The sequence below is a fragment of the Gymnoscopelus braueri genome (genome assembly GCF_963280865.1).
Source record: "Gymnoscopelus braueri genome assembly, chromosome: 11".
NCBI classification, from domain to species: Eukaryota; Metazoa; Chordata; class Actinopteri; order Myctophiformes; family Myctophidae; genus Gymnoscopelus; species Gymnoscopelus braueri.
In genome coordinates, this window is record NC_137613.1 from 45002431 (window position 1) to 45015333 (window position 12903).

Consider the following 12903-nt stretch of genomic DNA (forward strand, 5'->3'; position numbering starts at 1 on the left):
ACCTTGAGGACAGCTATACTCCGAGGACAATGCTTCATAGGAGATAATAATAATAAAGAAAGCACGCACCAAAAAAACCCGTCTAGACAACACAGAGAATGCCTGTAATTATTGTAACTCATGTGGAGAAAAAAGATGCAGGGAGCAGAGAGATAGAAGCCGGATTTATACTTTGTTGCGCGGCAGTGTCGCGTGGGAAAATTGCCTTATTACACGCTCGCGGCCTTGGGAGTGTGTAGATCGGCTATATTGTCGCCGTGCACGACGTTAGTGTTGTGAAATGGGAATAGTGGAAGAAGCAGGCAACGTCAAGTATAGGTGAACTCAGCCACTGCACCCACCCACCGTGGCTTTCACCAACCAAACACACGTACTGTACATAGACAGACGGATACGCAATTTATTTTATTGTTTCTTTATCTTCCTATGCTCCTCTCTGATGTCTCAGCCTTTAATGTCATGCTAGGCTATGCGCGCAGCGTGCACGTACATCAGGGGACTAGCCGCTTGCAACAGAGGCCATGCGGTGTCAAACTGCACGGCTATTTGCGTAAGTAAACCTCACACTTAGGACTCACCTAACTCCTGCTCATTATGCTAGGGTGGGATGGCTCAGGGTCAACGACTTGCCTGGTCTTCAAGATACTCAAGGGACCAGTGCCTATGTACTGGTTTGACAAAACAAATGGGCACAACACCAGAGGGAGTTCCAATGAACTAATTCCCCCCAGATTCGGCGCAAACATGTGGGTGAATTCATTCTACTGCTATGCCACCAAAATGTGGAATGCCCTTACTGTACCACCAGCCATCAAAAACTGTGACTCCCTATCCTCCTTCAAAACCGCCACAAAAGAGCACCTGTCTGCAATTACAACTGGAAGCTAGACAAGTCTTCTAGCTTGCGAAAATAAATCACCCCCAATGTTTTTCTGCAAGTATACTTTTACTGCTCCTTGTATTGATGATTTCTTGTATAGTATTGTATGTCTTGATGAATTGAATATAGGATCACAATGGAAAAAAGACCTCAGGGTGTTATCCTTTTAGCATTATTGTATAACTGTACCTCTGTACCTTTTGCAAACTGATAATAAAGTATAGAATCAATCAATCGTCCATACTGTAAATCACCCTCGCCCGTTGTTCTGTGCTTTTTGTCGAGCTCGTTTCCGGTGCACAGTAAAACATCCTCAGTGTTGGTTTTAAGCATTCAGTGTACAAATGTAACCAAATGGACCCTCACAGGCCTTGTAACTCTGAAAGTGTACACATATAACCAAATAGACCCTCAACGGGTCCATTTGGTTACATTTAGTACACTTTTCAGAGTTAAATTGACATTGTTTTGCTGTGTGCAGGAGTGATCATAGGAATGCACAAAGAAAGGTGCAGAGAGAGAGAGAGAGAGAGAGAGAGAGAGAGAGAGAGAGAGAGAGAGAGAGACAGAGAGAGAGAGAGAGATAAAGTAACTGAAGTAAAATAAGAAGAAAGATTTATTTTTTTCTGGCACCCCAGAGGCGGTGGGATAAAAAAAGGCCTCTGACTTAATGACTTCATTTAGACGTTTAATTAGGCGAGCGCGTATCTCCCTGGCTTCTGCCCTGTGTAATCTGTGATGGAGTTGGCGCTACGCACGACGTCAGAGTCTCTCTCTATCTCTCTCCCTCTTCCTCTCTCTCTATCTCTCTCCCCCTCCCTCTCTCTCTCTCTCTCTCTCTCTCTCTCTCTCTCTCTCTCTCTCTCTCTCTCTCTCGCTGTCTCGTTCTGCCTCCCTGGACCACATAAATTATTCCCATTGCCTCGCCGAGCACGCGTGGAGCAATAGAAATGAAATATGTATGGAAACATGCCACGGTGCTTTTGAAAAGAACTATTTCAAAGGCAGGAGACCGAGGTCTCTTGAAATCTTCATGAGCTCTCCTCCTTCCCTCAACCCCCCCCCCCCACCACCCCCCCATCCCCACCACCCCCCTTCCCACTACAATGTTTTTCTCTTTCTTTCTCCTTTGACTGCAACCTCCACACACATGACCGTATATGAAATATCAAGGCCGTTCCCCGGAGACAACTACGCATTCAAAGAAATCGTCAGACGAGAAGGAATACACACAACAAGTCGAGCGCCCGTGCTCGCATGCACACGCGCATGCACACGCACAGACACACGCATGCACGCGCTCACTGACAATCAAAAGAACAGCAGTGCCTGGCAGACAGCGGTTGCAGTACATTGGCAATCAGAAAGACACGCTGCGTATGAAAGCAACATTGTCTCAGTGATCAGTTGATTGCTTTTCAAACGATACAGTATGTTATTGAAACAAACATTTGCTGTAATGGTGTCCGCGTGCGGATCAACCGCACAAAGAACACATAATGAAGAACGATGTAAATTATGAAAGAGATCATGTACATTTGTTTGTATGTGTGTTCATAGCAGCTTAGTTTAATTATAATGAATTAATTTTAGTTAAAGTTCGTTAACATTGGTTATGTTATAGGGTTTAGGCTAGTACAATTTGAAAATAGTAGATATACAAGCTCACAACGTGTCGCGACACGTTGAGAGCTTGTAGAACGGCTATTTTCAAACAGCCTAGGTATAAAATAGGGCTAAAGTGGTTAATGTATGTTTTATAATGTAATACTTTATATCTGCAAAGTTAGGCTACTAGTAACTAGTTTTCAAATAATTGTAGTGGAGTAAAAGTTCAATATTTGCCTCTGAGATGTGATGGAGGAGAAGTAAAGACAATTGGAAATACTCCAGTAAAGTAAAAGTACCTAACAATTGTACTTAAGTGAATGTACTTAGTTACTTTACACCACTGAGCCTAGGACTGAATAACAAGGACTCACTCTCTCTCTCTCCGTTTACATTGCTAAAGCAAGTCTCTGCTCTCTGACTCTTTCGGCAATTTTAATAACAGTTTGTCCATAGACGTATCACAACAAATAATGTTATATTCAAGCAAGAGAAATAATCCACCGAGTTTTGGCGACGGCATCGTGTTGTGTTGTACTGGGGTTCAACTTGCCACAACCTCACATGAACATGAGCTGAAGACTTCGCCAGTTGAAAATATATGAAACTAGAAAATGTGCTCCTCGGAGCACAAGTCTCCGCCAGCAGACCCGTGCTATTTTAATAGCACGGGTCGTCTTGGTAGAACGGGTCGTCTTGGTAGAATGCGCGTGGTTTTTGGTGTTCTGCAGGGGCGACTGAATATGTAGTGTCTGCATCTAAAAGATGTTCTTCTTGAAGCAATGTGTCATATGGGAGTCGTTGTAATTGACTGGTTTGTTCAAATGCTTGTCTGTCTTCTTCATCTTCATTGTCTTGAACAGTTTCAGCAGTTGATTGGTGTGTTTGATCTATGTCAGTTTTCTCTAGTGCTACATAATGTATTTGATCAAGACGGCCAATTGTTACAGTATTAAGATTTCGGCCTTGTTGTGGGATCAATTCAACTCTATAGTCCTCTTCTGTGTTACTGTTGTAGATGAGTATGCTTTCTTAGCTTTGGCCCAAGACTGATTGATCCTGTTTTACCTCACTTCAAAAAACGTAAATGGCTTTTTGAAGTGACACACCTATTTATAGGTGTGACTATAGCATCTGATATATAGCAATTATATTATCATAGCAATAACTAATGAGATACAGTAGGGTAAAAGATATATCTAGAAAAACCAGTATTGTTTGTAGATTCTGTCTCTGCCCAGAGGAACGAGCGACGTACGACGGAAAGCCTTCTACGATTCTTCTTCTTCTGTGGAGGAGGAGACTGCCTGATGTCCCTGTTGTAGATGAGTATGCTTTCTTAGCTTTGGCCTTCTGCGCCTTTGCCTGACCAATGTTAGGTGTTCTCAGAGGGATACACACACGCACGGACGGGTGATTTGGACTGGAAGGTACTGTTCCAATCAAGACTGATTGATCCTGTCTTACCTCACTTCAAAAAGTAGATGCTTTTTGAAGTGACACACCTATTTATAGAATTTTATTTCGTCATGCGTCCCTCTAGCCAATCAAAAGCATTGGTGTCAACATATTGACACGTGTCACGTGGAGCTTGACCAATGTTAGCTTGGCTAACAATGTTTGCTCACACACGGACGAAGCGAAAACATATTCTCCACCTACGGCGGAGACAATAAAGACACGGAAATGTATTTCAGAAAATGTATTATATGAATTTCAAATGCATCGATGTCCATGCATTTTCATAAACATTACCAATTGCGGGGATAGCCTATACTATAGGCTATCCCCGCAATTGGTAATGTTTATATATATGTATATATATATATATATATATATATATATATATATATATATACCGTATATCTAGGTGTGCCCTGGGATCTTTTGGCTAAGCCAGGTGTGCCTTGGCACAAAAAAGGTTGATAAACACTGGCCTATAGGCATGGTTGATACAGTGCATGTCATGGCTGCCTTGTAGGGGGCAGCTTTGAATAGCTCTCTACTCCCCCTAGTGGACACTAGTGGCTTTATCTCGGGTCACTGGCCAACCACTGTACAGTAATGTCAAAACATTGCCAATTTCGGTCCATATCTTCATTTGATGTGTAGGCCTATCATAGGAAAAACAAAGACTGGTTCAAATAGCAACTAGATTTGCATTAAAGGCCTAAGGCTAAAGATACAGTCTACATATGATGCTAAAAATTGATTAGTGGTCAGTGGTCACATTTTAAACTCGCCTGAAGGATTCATCTCGTAATGACAATACTGGTATTAAGTCTATATTGCTTAGAAATCTAGTGCTCTTTTGTAACTAGCTTATACACATTTGCTGTGGGGTTGCACAAGGATCGGGGTGGTGGGTAATGTAGGCTATAGAGAGGGCTAAGCCTTCCCTAAATGTACTGCTGACAATTGTGTACATATATAGATATAGATATGCTTGGATCATGGTGTTGTTGTGTGTCAATGTCGCTGAAGCCACCTGGTGACAATCAGGTGAGGACTGTATGGAGTTCAGAACCATGGACAGTGCTATGTGTTGTGTAGACTCAGACTCCACCTCAACCCCTAGCATTTCTCTCCTTGAATCCCTTCTTGTCGCCTTTTCGATAGATACTATGCATATACGTTGGTTACTTGTTCACGTGTTGTTGCTATTTAGATTAGTTTTTTCTTGACCACAAGTGGTCATGTTATTTGACCCATATATGACATGGGTAGAAGATGTAGTGGTCTGGGAGGGTGGGAGAGCCCTTGTGTGGATGTTACTGTTGATAGCTGTGTTGTTAGATTGTTTCATTGTCTCTGTTTGTGTGTGTTGTGCCAGAGGACCCGCTTGAAAACACGATGATGCATCTCAAGGGGTTTATCCCAGAATTACATTTTGAAATAGATAAAAAATAAAATGTAGGTAGCATGTAGTAATTTAGACTGATGCTAGGTTTGATGTTTAGCTGGTAACCAGGGGCCTGTTCCTCAAAAGGTGAATTAAAAAAGCCTGGCCTTAAGCCAAATCCAGGCTTGACAAAGTCGGGTCCGAAAAGCCTTGTTTATTCCGTTCCTCAGACGCCAAGCCAGGCTGAAAAGGAGCAACTTTGTCGAGCTAGGCTATGTCAAGACAGGCTCTGTCCAGCCAGGATAATGAAGCCAGGCTGAATGGGCGGGGATTCGCCGGCGACGTATTTCTGTAAAAGACCATGAACTCGAGCACAGATTCCTTGAACTTGACCAATCACGGAGTCCAAAACCAGAGCAGCGTTCTTCTCTGTGGCTGAATAGCAGCACAGACGGACGGGCAACGGGACGAACGGGACGAACGGGAACGGGACGGGGGGGATGGGGGGGGGGGGTGTACTGCGACGGGGGCCACAACGGGACAGGACGGGACGGGACGGGACGGGGGGGGTTGACCGCGACAGGGGGCCGTGACGGGATGAGCGGGGGGGACGGGACGGGACGGGACGAGACACGCAATAAATAACCCCACATTTGCAAGACCACTTTGGTAGAGGTTTGGGTTGTGTAGTTACCTTGCCATCATGATGTAACTCCAAAGGTGGACAAGAAATAAAAAATCATTTCTCCATTGACTAGAAATTGATAATTTAAAATATGCTCCTCATTGACTTACAAAGAGGCTCCTTTAAACCCTTAACTAATATATATTATATATATATATATATATATATATATATATATATATATATAAATTATTAGTTACGGGTATATGTGTGTGCGTATGTGTCAGACATTTTTTATAATATTTAAAAAAAATGTAATATATTATCAAACATCTAACAACAAGATGAACTATAGTGTTAACTATAACAGAGTGACAATTACATATCACATGAGTCATTGTGAAACAATTATGATTATGATTCATGGTCACACACTATTTCAGTAATTAATTTGATTATATCTTATTGTATTTATTTCATTTTATTTGAATGCAGGGTCATTAAAATGAGTCCATATACAAACACATGTTTTGAATTAACTGTGGAAAAACTTGAAGAACAAGGCACTAGATTAAGTAAGCTTGGCTATTAGCCTGCTCCTGACCAGGCTAACTTCACAGCTAAATTGCCATGGTAACTAAGCTAGGCTTGCTTCAATTCTCTTTTGAGGAATCGGATAAGGCTAAACTTAGCCAGGGTGAACTGGCTAAACTAATCTTCAAGATAATTCCCCTTTTGAGGAACCGACTCAGCTCTAATCCTGGCTAAATTAAGCCAGGATAGGTGGAAAAGCCAGGCTTTAGCTCTAATTCACCTTTTGAGGAACAGGCCCCTGGTGTCTTTGAGACAGTACAGTACATTGTACATGTTGCACTCTATTTACTGTATCTGACTATTTATACCCGGTCGCCCCGGTTGACTATTACTAGGGTTCGTACTTACTCTGCTTACTCTGAGTTCTACTCATCAGAGAGGAGAGAGAGACAGGAACAGTGTGTGTGTGTGTGTGTGTGTGTGTGTGTGTGTGTGTGTGTGTGTGTGTGTGTGTGTGTGTGTGTGTGTGTGTGTGTGTGTGTGTGTGTGTGTGTGTGTGTGTGTGTGTGTGTGTGTGTCACCCCTGCTAAGTTTGACAAAGAATTGTTCATACATTTTATTGTGCAAAAGTGTTCTGGGTAATGAATATATTCTTAGATTTTCAGTCTTACGTTATTATTTACTCTCTCTGATACCATGTTGTATACAAATGTATGCCCTATTTGATCCATTAAACACTGTTCTTGAGCATTCAAGAGCCCATCCAACCACAACGTTCTGATATATCGAGAGTGCAAAGCTAGTGAATGCCGGCAACTAGTGATGAGCGGGCCGACCCGTAACCCGCGGGTCCCGTGGGTCAACCCGCGGCGTACTTAAAAGAGCGCTATATAAATCTGAGCTATTATGATGATGATTATCTTTTTTTCCCCACCGCGGGTCACGGGGCGGGTTGAGCCATAGATTTATATATGGGTTCGCGGGGCGGGTTGAGGCGGGTTGGGTTCCGTGGCGGGGCGGGGCGGGGCGGGGCGGGTCATGAAAAAACCCGACCCGCACATCACTACCGGCAACTCTTTCAAAAGTTGCGTAGACTGAATGTTGAAAGAGTAAACCCACACACACGGGCGCACGCACACACACACACACGCACACACACACACACGCGCACACACACACACACACACACACACACACACACACACACACACACACACACACACACACACACTTCATCGCCTGCAATCCTGTCTAACAATGACTTCACCATGGACTGCAGTGCTTTGACCGCAACACACAGGAACTCAATATATTATTGAATAACCAACAATATATTGATGTATGCCCGGTTTAAGTTTTTCATTGACTGGGTCAGAATCTGGTTGGACCCGTGTCCTTGGTTTAGAACACCGAGAACACTACTCTCTCTCTCTCTCTCTCTCTCTCTCTCTCTCTCTCTCTCTCATTGTCTTCGAGGTTCAAGGACACAGCACTCAGCCTTTCTCTTCCATTATTAAATGTCCTATTCTGTGAAGAATGCCTCCACTGTCTCTGTGATGTAGTGATGAAAAAAGAGAGAGGAGAAAAGACTGCAGGGGAAATGACACAGAGGTCCATGCTGTAACATGCTGTAAAAGTGGTGGAAACTAAGTACATTTACTCAAGTACTGTCCTCAAGCACAATTTGGAGGTACATTTTATTTATGATGCACTTTACATTGTACAAACCTCGAAGTGCTACAGGGTTTGAAAACATTGGCAAAAATACAGCAAAGGCAACCAAACAACTCCATGGTCAATTTAAAAACTTTAAATTTAAAGACTGCGGTGCTCTCAGGTGTTCGGGGAGGGCATTCCACAGACATGCCGGCTAGAGTGTTTCCATTTTTTATACTTTATACTTCTACTCCACTATAGTCAGGTGGGATTTCTGAAACATGGATTGTTAGAGGCATTTTGGGGTAAAGGTGGGCTACCAGGCCATTTTGCATAATTAAAGGGTGCTGAATCTGAAAAACATGGTACCCAAGCAAAAAAAAATTTTTTAACCCCCTAATTTGCATAACAAAATGGTTTAAATTTTTGCACTATTTCTTCAAATCTATAACAAAGCAAGCAAAACTCTATGTTCTGAGGGTCAGACAATGTGTATAAGGCTTACTCCTAAATATGCAAATTAGGGGCCACCATTACAGAAAACTGTTTAGTACTCAAGGGGTCCATACTTATCCCCCTTCTTTTCTTTTCCACTTATCTGTATTTTTGGCATCCATAGGATAACTAAAATACAAAGAGATTTAGAAGATCCAATGTAAAAATCCTAGGACAAGTATACATTTGGTCCCTGATGACCAAAAATATATACCCCCAGAATGAGTTAAAGCCACAGAACTGGTACTGACACCTGGGTCTGGTGCTCTTGAACACGGGGATATGAGAACCAAGACGGTGAGTGGTTCCTGGGCCGGGTTATAGGAGGCGGAAGTCTCATAAAAATATGACGCTACATGGACTTAAATGGGTATTTTCTTTTACTTTAAAACACTTCTGGGGTAGCCTATTTTTCAAGTTTACAGGGGGTTTGGTGTCCCTGTGAGGTGCCCTAGTGGTAGTTACGGTGGCACTACTACTATTAAGTTGGTTGGACCCAAATGCATGACTCATCTAACTGAAAAACCCATAGGGGCACTTTAAAGAAGGGAAATGTCTGGGGGGGGGGTGTAGAAAGTGGCAAGCATGCGTAGAAGCGAGGAACGATGGCAGCCATGAGAACAATGGGGTCCTGTGGTAGAGGGAGAAACAAGATGAAGCAGAGCACAAGCACCAGGCTGAGCACAAGTCACAGCCATAGGCTAGCATACAGTAGCTCCTGACAACCTCGTTCATAGGTGACCATCGACCAGGGAGTGAGAGCAGCGCTTCTTTGATGTCCGGCTACCCTCAGACATTCTGAGGATTTGAATTGACGTTTCTCGAAGGTCCATTTCTCACTCGGTGAATGGCAGGAGAACGCCATGGCTCCAGAGAAGGTGAGGGTTCCAGTTCTTTGGAACCACACAGTCTTGATGGATGGCAAGAATCTCCACCAGAGCCCTTGGGCTCCGATGACCGATCACTGGGCCCTGATGAGGATTTTGTTTCCTTTGAACAGAAGAGATAGTGCATGCACATCCAATCTTTTAGTCCAGGTGCAGGACAAACGACCGATTAACAGTAAAATCGTAGAATCTGCACACAAGTCTCAGCTCTTTTTTTTAATCGTAGTCTATCTTCATCTGGAATATAATTTCCTCCAAAGCTCCGGTCTCCGAAAAAACAACAACACACAACTTTACCACCAGCCTTGGCTAAGAATGACAAGCCACAAAGTATCGTGGTATCATAACATCAAACCCAACCATCCTCTTTAGAGTATGACAAATAAAAGAGAGACAGAATTGTGTGTTGACCGTGCGGTCAGGCACTGCCGTTTGCAGGGGGCTGGGCTGCAGCCTGCAGGGTTCTCCGGGCCATCTCCAGGGCTCCTTCCTGCTTCTGGTTCCCGCCAATAAAGCCTCCGGCATGGACGAAAATGCAGCCTTTGATCCCACTGAGCTTCGACAGCTCCTCATCCCGAACACCCCGCCACTCCTCCAGCAGGGTCAGCCTGTTCTGGAAGGTGTGAAGCCCGGCAGGGACACACTGGACCCGCCAATGTTTATTCTGGTCTGGGTAGAGGACAAACTTGATGGGGGTCTCCACATAAAGCTCCTGCTCCAGGGCAAACAGGTGCTCCTTCCAGGGACAGCCTCCATGGGAAAACATCACCACCTCTCCACTGGGATCCACCCGATGTCTCATCTTCATTGCCTCCTCCACCATCGCACGGGCCCACAGCCAACTGTCCTGGTAGAAAACCACACGATCCAGAAACTCCGCCCCTACCAGCGCCATGGCCTTCTTAAAGCCCTCCTCTGTGTCTTGATTCTCGCTGTTCCACCGTGGGTTCAGGTGGCTGACACGTGAGCTAATTGTGGTAGAGACGGCATATTCGCACTCTCCGTCGTACTGTGAGATGCCGTTGTCTATGGCATCCACCTCCTCAACAAAGTTCTCATACAGCTTGTCGTAGAGCACTTCAAGATGCCTGTCATCCTCCTTCAGCTGCGTCAACTGGGCGAGCAGCCGTCGGCCAAAGTGTACGTAGATGAGACCTGCCGAGCTCAGCCATCGTTTCCCTGGAAATAGACTGTGGAAGCTCTCTGCGAATGTCTTCTGGTGATGGTCATAGCGATGCTTCTTTGGGTCAAACTCTCCTCCCACATCCACCACTATGTCACACTTGGCCAGTAGTGCTGGGTCCCTGGTGCGGATAATTTCAGCATCCTTATACTCTGGCAGTTGACGCAGGAACCAACACGCCAGCGCCTCGTCGCAGTGGAACGTTCCGTCGTGGGTGCCGATCCGAACTGACATGTTATCGGTGCTTCGGAGTCGCTTACCTTCGCTGGACATGTATCGTATTATTTGTGACCGACTGGCTGTGGCTACAGACGGGGAACAGATATTAGTGTGTACCTTTGAATGTAAAAACAAACCCGTAAATGCTCCAGGAAAGAGGGACCATCTAGCTCTCTTGACTGAGAATGCACTTGACTTTACTTTATAGCGTCCAGACATGTTTGCGTCTGTCACTGCGATGTCATGAGGAGTCATCCATGTCCAAATGGGGAGTCCCGGATCGACCATGTCCAAACATGGAGACCATGACGTCTGGTCTCACTCTGACCTCTTGAGTAACAATGATGATATTATGCATTTGGGTCCAACCAAAGTGGTACCACCCAAACTACTATGGCACCTCACGGGGATGCCAATCACTGAGCTACAGTATAGCACCTTTCTGCCCTTGGTCACTCATAATGCATTTAAAGAGATGTCTCACTTTAAAACACTTCTTGGGTAATTTTCATGTCTACTCTGACTTTTGTGTGCGCCACAGGCGCTCAAGTAGTTTGAGTCAATATTTTGATATTTGATATTAATTTGATCAGACACGGCCCCCTCCTATATAAGGCCATTCACCTTCCAACTTCATGCACGTTAACTGCGTTAGACTCATTGAAAACAAAGCCTGCTTCTGCTGACTGATATTGTGTCCATGTGTGTCCATGAACACCTGCAACTGATTACAATCCAATTAGCCTCGATCTCCAGGCTTTTATTTTCCTTCACGTTTTGCTCAAAAATAAGAGCCTGGACCAAGCTGTTCACATTCCTGGCATAGGAAGTGGGAGTCAACCTTTCATTTCCCCAACCAAACAGAGTGCAGTGGGCGTCGCTCCAAATGTTGTGACGTCAGGGCTCTCAATGCTGCACATTGGGGGAGGAGGAGGGGCGCGGGGCGGGGAGGAGGCGGGTGCATAGATTGGTGAATCAATGGGAGCCCACGGATGTTTTCGCCGGAGATTTTGAATCCGCCCCTCTATGCCAGATATCAGACGGGCTGGGGCAGGCTATACAGGTTGTGTTCCATTCTGGTCAAACAGAGTCAGGGTGTTGATATTGTGCATGTTGGCTCACTGGAAACACTCTGCTACACAAGTGGGGCTCAAAGTGTGGTCAAGGAACAAAAACAGAAAATACACTAGTATAGAGGCCTGAGGGACTCCAGTCAACCATATAGGCAGTGGTGGAAAAGGTACTCAAATATTTTACTAAAGTAAAAGTATCAAGTAGAAATACTCTGTTTGCCCATACCTAAGTGGGGTTGGCGAAAGGGCCTTTCTGTGTGAAGTTTGCATGTTCTCCTCGTGTTTCCTATGGTAGGTACCCTCACAAAAAAACATGCAGTAATCCTGTTCTCTATACTGCCTCCCCCTGGTCAGCCGGGGAGCCTGATGGAGGGGAAAGGAACTGGTTGTAATAACGTGTTCCTTCCACGCGCTACGTCCTACCGGGGACACTCAGTTCTGGGCTCTCCCCAGGTTGGCAGGGGGAGAGTAGCGCCCAGGATTACATAGGCAATTGGCACTGGGTGAAAAAATGGGTTACAACATCGTGGGATAAAAAGAAAAAGAAAAAAGAAAAAAGAAATACTCTACAAGTAAAAGTCAGGAATTAAAATTTTAGTAAAAGTGCTAAAGTATTGGCATCAAAATGTACTTAAAGTACCGGAAGTAGAAAGTACTCATTATATACAGTAGAATGTCCCATTTCAAAAGTTATCAAGTAAATGTATAAAAAATGTATACAAATCTTTTGAAAAAAAAAAAAAAAGCTCACAATGCGTTGCATCGCGACTCATTGTGAGCTATTTTCAAATGGCCGAATTGTATTCAAGTGGGTAATGTATGTGTTGTAATAATAATCAAAATCTATAAGTAACTAGTAACTAAAGTTTTCAAATAATTGTAGTGGAATAAAAGTATATAT

General features: G+C 44.2%; 1 protein-coding gene across 1 annotated transcript; it reads right to left on the reverse strand.

Annotated features, from left to right (window-relative positions):
- Window positions 1-9816: 9816 nt before the first annotated feature.
- Window positions 9817-10983, reverse strand: LOC308094645 (MYG1 exonuclease-like; the record flags this gene model as incomplete). The annotated part of the gene is made up of 1 exon (XM_080441416.1): window positions 9817-10983. One exon carries the CDS (start codon window positions 10981-10983, stop codon window positions 9946-9948), a length of 1038 nt encoding a protein of 345 aa, XP_080297542.1. The 3' UTR covers window positions 9817-9945.
- Window positions 10984-12903: the final 1920 nt, after the last annotated feature.